Source organism: Bombyx mandarina, chromosome 05, assembly GCF_030267445.1.
Source record: "Bombyx mandarina strain Sakado chromosome 05, ASM3026744v2".
In the NCBI taxonomy this organism is placed as follows: domain Eukaryota; kingdom Metazoa; phylum Arthropoda; class Insecta; order Lepidoptera; family Bombycidae; genus Bombyx; species Bombyx mandarina.
The window spans coordinates 372,417-388,944 of NC_143212.1; the positions used below are offsets into that span (position 1 = coordinate 372,417).

Here is a 16,528-nt window from a genome sequence, read left to right on the forward strand (position 1 = left end):
GCTTTGCTATCGAACAATATCTCCAAACGCGGAGGCGAGCCGCTACGTTTGATAACATCCACTAATTTTTATTTTCGATGGACGAAACAAGCGATAGTAGAAGTTATGATGAACATTTATACTATAAACATTGCTGGCTAAGATATCAAATAAATATTCGGAAAATGTGCGCTTAAAAATGACTTGACAAAGCTCAAAGCAGTGTTTGGATTTTGTGTGCCGATGGTAACGATGGCAAATTCTCCGACGAGCATAGAAACTCAAATAGACAGTTTTTTAGAGCAATTTAAAAGAAGTGCTTCTAAAGCTATGGAAGAACGTATGGATTGGCCAGATGGAACGTCTCCAGGAGTTGTCGTCAAGTCCCGCAGTAGTTGCTTCGCTATAGAAACAGCCGCAGGTAAGTCAAGCCACTCTTGAAAATCAAAATTTTGTATTGTGCTGAAACTTCATTATTCGGTAACAAAAATTTTGTGAGTACAAATCTAAACAGCCAACCACATAATATACATTATCATGACGTTTAAATGGAAATTACAGATCGTCTCGTGTCTGATGTTGATTCCGTGTGTATTTTTACGCAAGAAGAAACTCACTTTTATTTAAGTCGCTATCCTTATTAAATGTTGTACAAAATATAAACACACTTACATACATTTTCGACAGCTCGTAAATAGATTATTTAAAAATCGATGCACCCACGTGATTCTTTTACATTACGTTTACTTACATGGGCTTTCCCGCCTACAACATATTTTGAAACAGTCACGTATATGTACATATACCTAGATCAATGTACATATATCGAAGATTTAAACCAAAAACGCACTAACTTTTGACGTTTGACATTTAAGACATAATAGGATGTCATTTTCTTAATTTCATTTAATCCGACGCACGAAGAAATGGATTACTTGTTAATTCCTGGATAATCCTGTCTCTTCGTTACGTAATATTGGGATTATTTGTTTGATGAAGATTAAGGGAAGAGCGGAAAGAAAATATCCAAAGTAATACTTGGTTGGTTGATTCAGAGGCCCATTTGAAATCTCTACAATCTTTTTTCTTCTTAAGAGGTCCCTCAATGGCTTACCTGATTGAATTTACCATTTTCTTAGGTACTTTTGAGAATAGATACAAATAGTTTATTTGTTAACTATCTAGTACGTTGATGAGTGAACGAGCTTACGGCCCACGTTATGTCAAATGAGCGTTTATGGGATTCCATAGACATAACAACGTGAATGTCGCCAACCACTCCGATCGAAGTCTCAATTATTATTGTATTATATGACGGCTGTTCCGTCCTTCAAACCGGACTCCGGTACGCATCACTGCTTTGCGGCAGATATAACCCAGGATGTGGTACCTAGTCATGAGGGCTTTCAATACGCCAGTTGTGGCTGTGACATTTAATGGCGCTGTTGTCCATTCTCCTGTGAATCGGAAAGAGATGGAGTGATGCTATCCTAAATCACACAACCGTGCTATACCCTAATCTTACTTTAAAAACCTGCTTGTACCTACTTTTGCCTACACTCATAAACATCATCACGAGTCTGCCTGTCTTACCACTGCAGTGCGGTGACACCTACAGCAGCTGCCTCATCTTTGGGTCTTTCGCGCTTTAATTGCCTACTTAAAAACAGTGTTTCCGGCGATATCCGAATGTACGTCTGATAAGCATCACCTCCTTGTGCTTTTAGTGATGCTTTCACAATATCTACTCTCATTAAATTAATTTCTTTATTTCCTACGTAATCGCCTTCGTTTTTTTATCTTGAATACACGCAGTAGGGCGTATTATAAATTCCCATTTGTTTTCCACGTTTTGTTTAAAGGGTGGACCAGACTTTAGTCCAAATTTCTTATGGCGGATGGCGTGATTCGTGTGGTCTTTATAAAGCTACGTAAACTCCTTAGCGTATTCATATATGCTATTAAAAAACGAATACTTACTAAAACTAGCTCATAATTTTCCAAAACAATAATGTGATTATGAAACTCATGCTGTTATTAGACTCAAAGAGAAGGAATTTTCATATTTGGAAACTTATGATGCAAAAAAATAAATAATCTTCGTGTCTCAAAGTTAACGGTATCCCTTCCGTCGTCGGTATATTTGTGATCACCGCCGTCACAAATCAAAACTTTAATTACTCTCTGTACATTTCGGCATTGATATTTCTCGATTTAAAAATATTGTATTGAATTGTAGTCAGAAGTTGAAATAGGTGTGTGCAAAGAAGGGCCCGTTTCAAAGTAGACACAATTATCGTGAAGCTAAATCGGGACATCGTCGGTAACGTTAGGCTGTGATAATAATAAAATGCTCAGCTACTGCACAACGCAGGGTATCCTGTGCAGTAGAAGAGATAGAGAAAACGAATATAACTGAGCTCGTGCGTCGTATGAAATCGAGTCTCTTTTATTATAAAATAGAGATGCCTAATACCATCAAAATGTTTCTTTTTCGATTGATTTATCAAAATAAGATCAAGTTTTTAAATATAACAGACGATTAGGGAATTTTGGATAAAAATTTATTTGTATACTTGATTGTTAACAATTAACCTTATAAGTATCTTCAGTTTGAGGACAACACGCATTCCATTGCATTTATCGTAACGTATAAATGTGGATGTTGAAAAACAAAACAACTAACAGACTCGTGTCATATCACTGTAATATTACTAACGAGAATAACATTTTAACGGATGTAAAACCCAGACCCCGGCGTATCCGTGGTATTTGACGGCTCATTTTTGTTCCACATCGCTGCGGACCCTCCTTTATTAAAAAGAACACGTTTCTTTGTGCTATGCACTAGTGTGCAAGTGTGCACTCTGATTTTATACACATATTAATAAATAAACTTTTAACAAGTATGTTTTATGAAAAGTAGAAAAGTGCAAATACTGTGTAATGATATATTAAAAACAATTTATTATGATCAAGCGGTAATCACAAATGAAAATACATGTGTATTTATTTAACAATTGAGCACTTTAAAAGTTTAAATGACAATAGCAAAAAATATCATCATAAATCGTCAGCATTCACGTGTACATATTTAGCACATGGCTTTAGTATAATCTTTAGTTATAAAGTGCAGTCAGAATGGTAATGTATCTTTCAGCTTATCATTTTCATTGTTTCTTGTATTTGTCAAAACAATATTATTATTATATATTTTTTTCCTACCTAAGCTGATAGCCTTAGAGGCTATTTCAGCGTAACCGTGGCTAATAGGTGAGCTCACGGGGCTCAAACCTGATGACGTTGCTAACACGAACCCTAGCAAGAGACGTGCTTCGCAGAATCTACTACCGGATCGGAAACGCGACCCACTGAGAAGATCCGGCGAGAAACTCAGTGGGCTGTATCTGAGAGTTAATTTACTCGTCGAGCCCTTCGTCGCAAGTGACGGGTTCGACAAGAACGGTGACCGGTGCTTGAAGTACCTAAAACCACCGTTAGTGGATCGGGAGGATCCGAGATGACGTGTTTTGGGCGACGTCGACTGCTTTCCATTCTGTCCGCAGGATCGGGAATGTAGTTACCGGCGGCCACGATGAGAGGGTTCTCGTGTCGTGCCGCTTTATCGAAGTGGCGCATCGACGCCGACTGCAAATACTTACTGACGAACTCTAAGTCCAGGTCGTCATGGAGGTCGACGTTCCTGACGAACCACGGGGCTCCGACGGCTATCCTGCAAAAACAGGGTTGAATAATTTGAAAGGATTTTAAGTGAGTGCGGGCCGCGTGGGCGAATACTACACTTGCATAGGTCATGACGGGGCGTATGCAAGTTTTGTAGAGTGTCACCTTATTTCTAAGGGACATTTTACTTCGCCTGCATATCATCGGGTAGAGACGTCCTAGAATGAAGGCGGCACGGTCGCGTACCGCCTTAATATGGGGGCGGAATGTCATCCTTCTGTCGAGGGTGACGCCTAAATATTTGACCTTCGGGGCCCACGGTATGGGCTGGTCGAACATCAAACAATATTAGCAAAACGAGTTGAATTATATTACCAAACGTGATTAATAATAAACTACAATAGATAAATCCTATTATTTATCCGTTTGATATTTGATACTAAAATGATTCCAATCTGTCACATAAAATAATACTTACATTGTTACATATTTATGTTTCAAATAAAAAGTGTTAATTATTACAAGCATCGTTTCACTTTTCATTGCGTGCACGAAAACCTAAAAATGCAAATTGTTACGGATGATGAGCGACAAACGAATATCAACAATTTTAATACCCAATAAAGGAAAACGACGCTATTTTAAAATAAGTTTATCAAACACACGAATAAAGTTTGATAATCCGAGTAATTATAGTTAAGTTATTATATTTTTTATTTTAAAAATGTAATATATGTCAGATTCTTTGAATACCTATATGTTTTTTCTCTGATGTCTTAAAATGATACCCTCAACGTCAAAGTAACTTAATATAATTTTAATTAAACAATCGTTCCACTCAAAACACTGCATTAAAATTTATTGTTTCAAATTTCGCGGGTTACACAGCGTCGATACGGAAATTCGCTACAGACGCTCTCTGGTGGCGGCGCACTGTACTAATTACGTGTTCTACGGCGTCCTCTGATTTTGTTCACGGAAAGTATATCGCCATATTGCTTCCGTGAATTCAGTGAAAAATTTGTACATTTCTCTTCAATTATGACTACAATGCCAGAATGAAGTGATAAAAAACAATCTACATTTTATCAAAATTATCCTCGATACGTTGTTTTGTGTCTCAACTACCAATACGGCCCGTAAAAGGTAAGTTTCATTCTTTCTTTGCCATGACTATATGGCCCAATATTCCACGGGAGTTCGATCCGCTATGCGATAATGAAACTTAAAAAATGCGATTAAGGTTAATAATTGCGCGGTTTTTGTTATGTTTATTTACATGAATTTGAAAAGTCAAAACGCGGTTTTCTTGTAAATGTAGTTAAATGTACAAAGTTTGTAGTTTCTCATTTGTGTCGGGGCGGGTTTGGTGTCTCTTTGTACATACACGTATGTACGTACATGTGATCTGACATGACGATCGGTTTTAGCGTCGAGCTGGGATGTCGTATGAGAAAATGGAAGTTGTAAATCCTGCTGAGAAGGAGGCGAGCGAAGTGTTGCATTCCCTTCTTTCGGTGGAGAGGCGTAGTGTGGATAGCAAAGAGTCGATCATAGTCTCGATACCGTCCGACCAAAACGGCGGAGGTGAATACGGGGAGAACGCTCAGTGGCACACACCAGTCATGGGACAACATTCAGTTTTTGAAATGGGAGCCCCACAAAATATTCAACAGCACACCTATAATGGACATCAAGAACAGGTAAGATAAAACTTAAATAACTCAGAGTAACAAATTTAAGTAAGTATCTACATACAAATATTCTTCGGAACATACAATCATTCTAAATGAAAACTGTTTGATATCTATTTAATTTTATTCTTGAACCGCAGTAAACTTGTGTGGTGTTTTAAGATTAAAAATAAATTATTTCAGGTTCTCTGGCAAGGGCACACTATTCAGGTGGAGAATGGTAATCCAAATTTAACAAATATGCAAGGGCAGTATACTATAGAGTTTGAACCTCAAGTGGATGGTGAGTCCGGAGAATTAGATGTGGATACAAAACCAAAGGTAGAGAAGAAAACGGTTCTTAAAAAAAGAAAAAAAGCTGATTCTGACAGTGATGAGGAGGTGTTGGACAATAAATTGGAAGACAATCCTACACAGGTTATACATCTTAATTTATATCATTGTTTCAAAAGTCTGTCGATATTAAAGATATTAAATAAAAACATATCACCACAAAATATTTAGGTGTACCTAACCGCAAAAAAAAATTGCCTGTCCATTTGTTTGTTTGAGAAAAACTCCAAAACTTTACATTGATTTTGATGAAATTTTATTTTTAAAAGCTTATGCTTAAATGCACTTCAATATATTGCATATTATTTTGTTTCCCTGAATCTTGCATAATACAAACTTGAAACATTACAACAATAACATCATATATATTTATTCACATCCATCTTAAACAAACTCTCATTTGAACTATATTGATGTTGTGTATTTCAAATTTAAAACTTAATTGAATAACAGGATAGTAAAAAATAATTACAAATAAATCTTTCAGGTCAAAGAGAGACTGAGAAGAGGCTGCGACTGTAAAGATAACTGCTATCGAGGGCTTAATCCTGAGGCAGTATATCGTCACCGCCTCAACATAGCTGAACTCACGAAAAGCGAACACGACATGTACTTGATGGGCATCACAATGGCTAGCTTAGCAAATCCAGCAGAGACTTCCCGGCACAAAGTAAGAAGGAGATTAAGAGCCTGCTACGTATATCAAGGTAGAAAAGTTTGTTTGGAAGCATTCTTATATCTTGAAAATGTGACGCACTATCAGTTAAAACGTATCCGGCAACATGTGATGACCCATGGTGTTGCACCTAGGATACATGGAAATGTTGGTAAGAAGCCCTATAACACTTTCACTTTAGACATATACAAACATGCAACGAATTTCCTTAAGGAATATTTGAAGCAACATGCAAATTCTCCTAAAGATGTTCAGCCTTCAGGAGAAGGTAAGAAAGGCAGCAAAACCATTATTATCCAAGGAGACTCTCGAAAGCACTTGTTCGAGGCTTATAAGGAGTATGGAGAAATCTTAGAACCAGGTGTTAAATTAATGGGTTATTCAACCTTCCGAGCGTTTATGAAAGACCAGTTTCCACATGTTAAATTCGCCACCAAAAAACAAGAAATACCAAAGGACATGATTCCGTTTCGAAGTGGCAAATGCATGTCTTATGATAAAAACAAAGACCCTGTCAGGATGCAGCAAGAGAAAGAAAAGGCCGAGGCGAAGAAGGCAGCTATGGAGGCCAAGAAGAAAGAGGAGCACGATAGAGAACATGCTCAACAACAAGCCCAACAACAGCAACAGAAACAACAGCAAGTGCAGCAGCAGCAGCAGCAACAACAACAAGTCCAGCAGGTGCAGGTGCAGCAACACCAACAGATGTCGAATCAACCGCACGTCGTCATACACCAGCAGCAGCCGCAACAACAGCAGCAGATGCAGCAACAGATGCTTGTGCCCCAAGTGAGCCAGCACCAGCAGGTGCTCACGCAGCAGGTGGGCGGGGTGCAGCAGGTCTCACAACAGCACTGCGTGCAGTCGCTCGGGGTGTCGGAGGAGGGCGGCCAGCAGGTGGAGATGGCTCAGCAGGTGATACCGCTCGCCGTGGTGCAGCAGCCGCAGGCCTACATCGTCACGCCGGTTTCGCACTTCCAGACCCGCGTGCAGGACGCTTGGTACAGACATTGAGCAGAGTGCAGCGTCTCTTCTCCTTTATTTTTTGGCTCCGGCACGGTTTGTGCATTAGCCAGCGTCAAGTAATAAGATTTTTATAATTCGCCGTTTTAATTATTTACAGTTTATGAATAATAAAAAACGAGATGAAATTAAATGAAATGAGATGAGATGATATGGGATGAAATAAAATCTCAGTAAAATTGTGGTTATTTACTGAGACTTTCAGTGGACTTTTTGGAAGGTCCCGGAAGCTACGTCCAGCGACTCATTTCATTTTCCCACATTTGTGCAGAGAGATTAAACCCGAAGAAACACTAAATAGATAAAATACAAAATTCACACAACTTCGCTCTTCGCGTTCCCGCCAAAAAGTCCCAGCAGCGTCTCGGCATGACGGGCTACAACGGATGCGAACATGTTTACGTAATAGAGATCTCGCAACGACTAAACTGTTGTTAATCGAAATGGTTCCTTAAGAAATCGATGTTGCGTCGACTTGATCGATGATTTTACGCCATACGTAACATCGGCAATAGACTAGCGAGGTTAATTTAGCTTATACCTTTTCAGTATTGGTCTTAAAACTGATTTAATAGCGACCTACCTTTAAGTGTGAACATATTTACACCACATAAAAGATTTAGCTATGTAGTTAATTTATAAGTGATTATAGTGGAACCTTGAAACTTTTTTTTTTATTTAGGACACAAGTATACTTATTTTATGCTCAATAAATAGTTAATATTGTTTGCATCAAAAATAAATAAATATATTTGGTTTGCACCTGCACTTCATTTATGGAGCCATTGAGACATCACAATTGTATGCATGAAGCATAGAGTTCATTTTAAATTTAAAGAAAGCAGTGCCTTTATTACGTGTAATTCGTGAGTGGAATACGGTAAGACGATTTTGAAAAATAAATGTATAATTAGGTTTTTACAGTGAATTTTTTGAGTGCTCGTCAATGATGTAGTGTAGTTATTAGTCTGTTTTGATTGGTGAGACGGTACGCGCGGGGAAACATTATTATAATGGTGTACATTTTAATTCGACTTATATATTATGTTTTGAAATTCGTCGCTTATTTATTTTTCTAAATTATACATATCACAATGTTCGCGTATTGTGTGCGTGAAAATAAATTCACTACATAATTTAATCTATTATTTGATAGCTCTTTGGAAAAGACTGTACTTGTGTTGTAGCGTGAATATTGTAATTTAATCATAAGAAGGAGTTATAAATGAAGGAAATAGCTTTTCTTACGGCAAAGATAATGGAAATACTATTTATTATATGGTGATAAGCGATAGTCCCCCGTCGGTTATGGTCAATCACAAACAAGCAAAAGATGGCGGTCAAAGAGCCATCAATTTTTAATCAGTTCCTTTCTGTTAAGTAACTTCTACTATGATGAAAATGTTTTGTTTCCGAATGATTTACATAATCATCGTTATAATAATCGTAGTATTTTAGTGCATATTTTTATACCTGAAACGGAAATTTTGTACACATTTTTACATAACGAATGTAAGTAATGTTTATTTGTTTCGAATTGTAAAGGATGTACAAAAATTCTGAACATTTGCCTCAATTATTGAAAGGTATTTTTTTTTAATGTGCATGAGACGCATGTTTTTTTAAAACAGCCCAGTCGAAATTAATTGATTTAAAAATTTTGGTGTTTAGAAGGTAAGTCAAGTGAAAGCAATAAATAATTTTAAAAATACCAATAGGGTACCATTGATTTATACTTAATATAAAAAATAAATAAAGGATAGATTATTTTTTTAGAATTTTATAGATATTCCATACCGTGATGATGACTTTGCAATCACAAAACAAATTCATCTTTGTATTCACCTATATTTTGAGTGTGTCCATAATTAAGGTAACTTTTATCGCGAAAGTTGTTAATCGTAAAAGGTAAAGGAATCGTTTCTGAAAACAAATGCTAATAATGTTAATTTTTGGGACGGTAAATTTAAATGAAAATAAATCATAAATTAGCGAATTAATATTGTTTACGTTTTCGGGTACTGCTATAATATATTTACATCGGTTTTTACTTCGGTGAGTTGCAGACATAATTATGAATACTGTTACAGCTTAACCTCGCGTATAATTAATTATAATTAAATAATTCTTACAGACGTTTTGAACACTTGACAGTTGATTCGAAATTTAAATATTCTGCTGCCTACATTATTTATCGAATCTACTAAAATAGTATAAATGACAATAATTGACGTGAGATTATGCCGTAACAGTAGTTGGAATTATAACAACTTTAAAGACAAAACCAATATAGGTTTACAATACTATCCATAAACATGTACACACTATATTTACAGTGTACAATTTTTGAGTGCTCTTCAATGATGTAGTGTAGTTATTAGTCTGTTTTGATTGGTGAGACTGTACGTGCGGCGAAACATAATGGTGTACATTTTAATTCGTCTTATATATTATGTTTTAAATTTCGTCGCTTATTTAATATATGTACATAATCATGTACACACCATATATCGACAAATATCTAGAAAAACAAACAACGAAATGCATTAACTAAATGACACAGGCGATGATTCTCTTTTAGCACTCACATTAAAAAATTAAATAATAAATTCAAAGTCCCACTGTATGATAAACGAAGGTATTATGTTGTATTAATTCTACAATTTTTTATTTTCATCGGTTTTCGCGAATCGTAGACAGAATTAAAATTACTTTTACAGTTTAATGTCATGTTAGTTATTTACAGTTGAGTCATCCGTGACCACAAAAACTATAAGTAGTTTTTATTATGTATACAATTCCGTTTTTACATGCATTAATTTGCAGGTCCCGAAGCGCTCGAATCGTTATTGACCCTCCGCACTTAGTTGTGGGCACTTGTGGGTAGTCTGATAGTTTCGTACAGCACTTGGGTCGTCAGTTCTTGTCCGCCGCACGCCACGCCCTCGGTTCCCGTGTGAACGTCATTTGCTTTCGCCCTCAATTCATTTTCGCACACCACATCGCATGTGGATTATTACCAATTTGATTATTTTATTCGATGAACTTATACCGTTTTGGAATCGATTTATTGGAAACTTGACAATCGAGCTTGCTAGGTACTTCAAAAATGATCGAAATGCTTAACCTACCTACCTGCCTACCATCTGTTGAACACTAAATAAAATCATTAATATTTTCAGTTTACTTGCATGACAATTGTTCTTTTTTTAAACTGCATTTTCAAAACAACGATTGAAATGAAGCTAACCTGTATACCTACTTGCTGATTTTAAATAATAGTACGCTACTTGTAGGTATGTTATTACCGATAAAAATGTCCCATCGATTTAACTATCAATTATTATTATTTTAAACATATTTTAAAGGATTAGTTTAATTGAATATTTCACAACAACTTATTTAATATTTAAACGTAACTAATTTAATATTAATCTTTGGCTACTATAATTAATTAGCAGTGTGTGCGGAATGTTTTGAAAATCTCATTTTGAGCTAAGATAGTATTAGTGTAATGTGTAACTGATAGGGTGTGTGTTTAATTATTTACAAGTTAATTATAGACAGTACAGAGAATGTGCCTAGAAATTATGCTAACCAATGTATTTTTATAGTGCAATAATATGTAAGATTGGAACCAGACTCATTTTTAATAGAAATTAATTGATCATTAAAATTATTTCTATTTTGCAGTGAAAAAATGGTATTTTTTGTCATTGAACTTTTTTAGTGAAGAAACCAAATTTTAAAATTGCTTCAAACCGTAATTATTGTCCTTAGTATAATATTTGGCTGCCATGTTCCAAATTAACTGTAGGAAGACATGATGTGATAGAAAATAAACTTTTTTACGCTACATTAAGTATTTTCAATTGAGTTTTATTGGGGGCTTTAGACTGTCCAGGTCTGGACGGGGTCGAGGCTCCCACGCCTTCCTCCAGTATACACTTACATTGCAACCGGAGATTGTACGTTCGTCGCTCTCGTTCTGCCTCGGCTCATTGGTCTCATGCAGCCGGCCACTTCGCTCGCCAATTTATTAAATCCTCCGCGTCGTTCATTTGTAAACAAAAGTCATTGTTTCGGTCCTAATCGGACAGTTTGACGATGGCGACTTGCCTTAGCGGGCGTGTACGGTGTCATCTCGCGGCTCGTTGTTGACAACAAAGGGTGACATGAAGTTTTGGAAGTGTAGCACCAAGGCGGAACGGCTTGCGGCTGCCCGTGGTGAGTTACTATTACGGAACAAAAGCAAATGAACAACGTTACATAAATACTCTAAATTATAATTATATTTTTGGCAATTCCTGATAGGGTATGCTTTAAGTCTTAAACCATCCTGATAATATTAACAAAATTTCACAAATAATAACGGTTTCTGTGATATGTCGCGTTTAAGAAAGAGACGGCAGTTCCTTATTTATAAACGAGGAGTCGCTGAAGCATTAATTGACCTTTCATTGCAATCGACGTCCGTCTGTCTATAGATGATTTTCACCAATTTACGATCTAGTCGTTGCTTATTTAACTGACCAGTACTTGAATAATGACCCAGTCAATCAAACTAGGTACGGCCTTAAACTAATATTCGATGATGAAACCATCCTCGATACGGTAGCTTTATCAATTTAAGCCTCGTACTGAAATGACACAATGAATTTAGTAATTTAGTGGTTTACTGTATCGAATGCCCCTATGCTATGTTGAAACGTGAATGTCCTGACGGAGATAAATAGTATTAAAAAAATTGCTCTCTCTGGGTGTACAGATAAATTTCTGTTCTCTCTATTTTATACCGCGTATTCAGTGTGGAATAATAACTTAAAAATTATTTTATAATGATTAGGTACACGATTTTCAGATCATCACAACTACTGGAAACACTGCGTTCATTTAGTGCCTTTTCCAAAATATTAATACTCATGGAATGAACTCTATTTCCTGTACATATTAAAATGTTATTCAATCTAATTTTAGTTTAAGAGCTTTGAGCTATAAGTAGCACCTTGGAAAGATATTTTTAAAGTGCTTGAGTGACACAAAACAGTCAATATCGGTTGGGTCGTATGCTCACGTCCCTTTATTCTTTGCACATCACGGCTTACCTGGTGCTAAGTGGTCACCGTAGCCAATAGGCTTGAATACCGCCAGGTCAAGAACTTTAAGACACGAATTCGGAACGCGTAACTATTCCGACCATTTAGTTAAAATGGCGGTAACCATACAAACTCAAAATATTCCCTACCACGTTAAGACCTAAGAGTATGCCAGTCTGAGTATTTCCTATACGCCCAAACGAGAGAACATGGTCCTCTTTATTTTGGTAAAACTGTCAACCGAGTTACATTTAAAAAATATTCAAATTGCATAGTAGGTACTCATTTTTCACAGCAGGAGTCTATTTAAATACCTACAGGAACACCCAAAATTTCAATTACTAACGTATACCTATCTATCTAATTCCAAATATCTAGTAATCACGTCGCACTTCCTGTAAAGCTTTGTTGTCTATTCTCCTGAAAAAAAAACGTGAAGCATGTAACAGGATGTAAAGTGAAATTTAGAAAAATTGTAAGGAAACCACGGAATTTGACTAAATTAAATATATATAGGTAAAAAACCGCAGAGAGATTCTGATTCAAATTATACATGTCTTATCGCGGTAATTCAGGATATTAGGCAAAAGTAATAAAATAAAGGTCGAACTAATAAAGCGTGTTAATAATTAGTATTTTATGTATTACCAATTCACTGAAGTAGCACGCACTAAGTTAATAGGAAAATTATCTATTTGGAATTCGCTTTGGCCTAAAGGATAAGACGTCCGGTGCATTCGTACCTTGCGATGCACGGGTGTTCGAACCCCGCAGGCAAGTACCAATTTTTCATCACTGTCTTCCACTGTGAAGGAATAACATCATGTAATAAAAATCATGCCTGCAAAATTATAATTTGCGTAAATACTGGTGATAGGACGTCTTGTGAGTCCGCACGGGTAAGTACCACCGCCCTGCCTATTTCTGCCGTAATGCGTTTCGGTTTGAAGGGTGGGGCAGCCGTTGTACTTTAAAAAGTGAGACCTTAGAACTCATATCTCGAGGTAGGTGGCGGCACTTACGTTGTAGATGTCTATGGGCTCTGGTAACCACTTAACATCACGTAGGCCGTGAGCTCTTCCACCCAATTAAGCAATTAAAAAAAATTGTTATAAAGATATTTTTTACAACATTCAAATGTCGATGCATAAGATCTTGGTCGCCTGTGAGATCATGAAAACCGTAAATTATTTGAAATGTCGATAATATTACAATGAGGATAACAAACCGCGTAATGAAATTATACAAGTATTGTTATCGAGTTGCAAAAAGGGATATGCCGTTATCGAAACGAAGTAAAATATAACCTAACGTAAACGATACGCAATATTTAAATACTACACTTACTATCTTCAAATTACGCGAAACCGTAATCTAATGTGAAATCACTTTGTAGACGTCCTCCACTTTCCCTTGAAGCGGTAGGTACATTACGCGCATCACTTTGCTTTTATTATATTACCAATAAAATCGAACGTGTTTATTTTTTTTTTAGTATCTATTATCAAATTAAGAAAGAATTATAACTAACACACCTTCGTTTTTGGTTTAATTGTACATAAACCTTTATGTACAATTAAACCAATGCACATTTTATGTAGAACTTAACTTTTTAGTTTCATTTTTATTATAATTAAGTAGCCGCACGCGGGTTTTATTGACCTCCATGTGTAAAGTCAATACAAACCGCACATTTATTATAATATAATATTAGTTTGCGATTTTATGTGCTTAATTAAAAAAGAAATTCAAATAATTATACATAATTATTGTAATTTGTTCAACACCTACAATACCACATAGATACATGTAGGTATGTACTTGTTTTTTGTCATATAAACCATTCGATTTATTGTATCAACCATTCACGGGCCCACTTCGCAATGAAAACAGCCATAAAAAGAGACACAGTTATTTTATTTACTGATCCAATGTTAATAAAAATAGTTCACGCACACTAGTGTACCAAACACAAAGATTAAATAAGGAAAACTTGTTTATTAGTGTCAGGATTGGCTGAAGCGTGACTGCCAATCTTTACTTATTAGTTTGTGTTCATTTTATCGACTGCCAGTGGTATGCCCATAATTGAAATACACCGTATTATATCCTTATTTTATGCGACTATAACAACTTCTCTACACAGCCCACTGAGTTTCTCGCCGGATCTTCTCAGTGGGGCACGTTCCCGTAGATTCTGCGAAGCACTGCTCTTGCTAGGATTAGTGTTAGCAACATCGTCAGGTTTGAGCCCTGTGAGCTCACCTACTTATTAGGGTTACGCTCTCAAGGCCATCAGCTTACTTAGGAAAAAAAAGTTTTTAGGAGAAAATTATCTCTTACTTTTTATTTAAACAGATTACAGCTATTTACAGATTTTTTTTATTACTGTACAAGTACCTTTTTCAAAGGGGGCTTACGGAGAGTACTCACCGGTAGGCAGCGACTTAGTTGTGCCCCTGGGATTACTGATGTCCAAGAGCGATGGTAACCACTTACCGTCACTACAGGTCATCAATGCTACTAAACAAACTCAAATGGGTTGACAAACAGAAAAAGGTATTTATTGTTTTTTTCCTATTTGTGTACGACTTCGTTACAATTTCATATCTATTCGCCATCCGTGCTGGCTGTTCACACCACGGGAGGTAGTATTTTTTTTCTAATTTAGGTGATATATGACTTAATAAAAACAAAGAAGTTCCAATATACAACCTTTACAAAATTCTACAAATTTTTAAAAATTGAGCAATTCAAACTGTGTGTTTCTAATGCACTATTGATATCCATACGACCATATTAAGGAGAAGATTCACTAGACCGTCTCAAATTATAGGCAAAATGTCATTAGTTACACTCCAAGAAAGACAAAAACTACTTAAAAGACTTGAAAAGAGTTATCAATTTGAACTAGCCTATGCCACTAATGTATATATTCACATAATGTATTTCCCTTAAGCAAGGAATACTATGTACGAAGATGCGTTTTTAATCAAGTGCAGAAACCATCTCATACGTGGGATTGGAATGCGCCGACACTTATATGTGGAGGTGATCATTAACTTTGAGGTACTCCTACGTTCCCACTTACCTGCTGATAAGTACGCATGGTTATCAAATGTCATTTCTATGACATAAGATCCAATTATCCACAATTATTAAGATCCAATTATAATTGAAAAATATTGAAAACCAATTTCTGTAGTGAGAGACATTATTTAAACAAGCTAAAAAATTTAAAAAAATACACGCTATTTCTTTTATTTCGATAACATATTTTCCCAACCATTTTAATATTTAAACTACTGAACCGAAGAAATTTTTAGGGAAAATATATATTATGTTTTCAAATCTAATAATTTTTCATCGATTTCTATTTATCGATTCAAAAACATAAATATTTTTTAAAAATGACATTTCTGAGGTCTCCTCAAATATAAAGAAAAACAATCAAATTGAGAACATCCTCCTGCTAATATTTATTAATGTTTTTTGAGGGGATGACGCATTTGTCACTGTACTACCATGACGTATTAATTCTTTACCTTGAAACTGACAAAAGGCATAGTCGTCATACGTCTATATCAATATAAGTAATCTGATTTTGTTTGTACTACATTAACTTGTAGTCGCAGTCTAGTTAGGACGCAAATTAAGCTGTAACTGCCTGATGTTAAAGTTTATATTTTTATTCGTACTAATCCAGAAAGATCCTTCTGTTAAACTTTAACAGAAGTTCACCTTATTGAGTATTATATACGCATAAATCATCAACTTTTTATCGCACTTGTAGGCAGACGAGCATACGGCCCACCTGATGGTGAGTGTTTACCGTCACTCATGGATTTCAGCAATGCCTGGAGCAGAGTCAAGCCGCTGCATACCGTTAATTGTTATGGTTATTGTGTTCGGTTTTTACATTTTAAGTTTACTGCTCAATAAACAATATTTATTACATTCTTTTTTTAAATTAATATTAGCGTCGTTGGTGCCTTCTCTTTGTCTAATAGATTGGCACGAGGGACAGGCCCGGTTGATTACTA

General features: G+C 35.9%; 2 protein-coding genes across 8 annotated transcripts in view; both read left to right on the forward strand.

Moving 5' to 3' along the window:
• The first annotated feature begins 15 nt into the window (after nt 1–15).
• Nucleotides 16–11,247, forward strand: LOC114244853 (uncharacterized). Of its 2 annotated transcripts, none has more exons than XM_089727239.1 (4): nt 16–400; nt 5,094–5,366; nt 5,541–5,774; nt 6,178–11,247. In XM_089727239.1, the coding sequence occupies exons 2-4, from the start codon at nt 5,106–5,108 to the stop codon at nt 7,378–7,380; spliced, it is 1,698 nt and encodes a 565-aa protein (XP_089583365.1). In that variant the 5' UTR covers nt 16–400; nt 5,094–5,105; the 3' UTR covers nt 7,381–11,247. The 2 variants fall into 2 exon arrangements, with proteins under 2 accessions (XP_089583365.1, XP_028032577.2); XM_028176776.2 differs by lacking the exon at nt 16–400 and adding an exon at nt 4,592–4,809.
• Nucleotides 223–16,528, forward strand: part of LOC114244850 (guanine nucleotide exchange factor DBS) — a 117,559-nt gene continuing 101,253 nt past the window's right edge. For 4 of the 6 annotated variants that reach the window (XR_016323056.1, XM_028176764.2, XM_028176769.2 and 1 more), the window contains exon 1: nt 223–400. Coding sequence is in view for 4 of the 6 variants with exons in the window: in XM_028176764.2 (XP_028032565.2) it covers nt 223–400 (178 nt within the window). In the remaining 2 variants the exon portion in view is untranslated. Of the gene's footprint in view, nt 401–11,456; nt 11,617–16,528 lie in introns of those variants that run through there. The other 2 variants (XR_016323058.1, XM_089727225.1) reach the window with 1 other exon arrangement.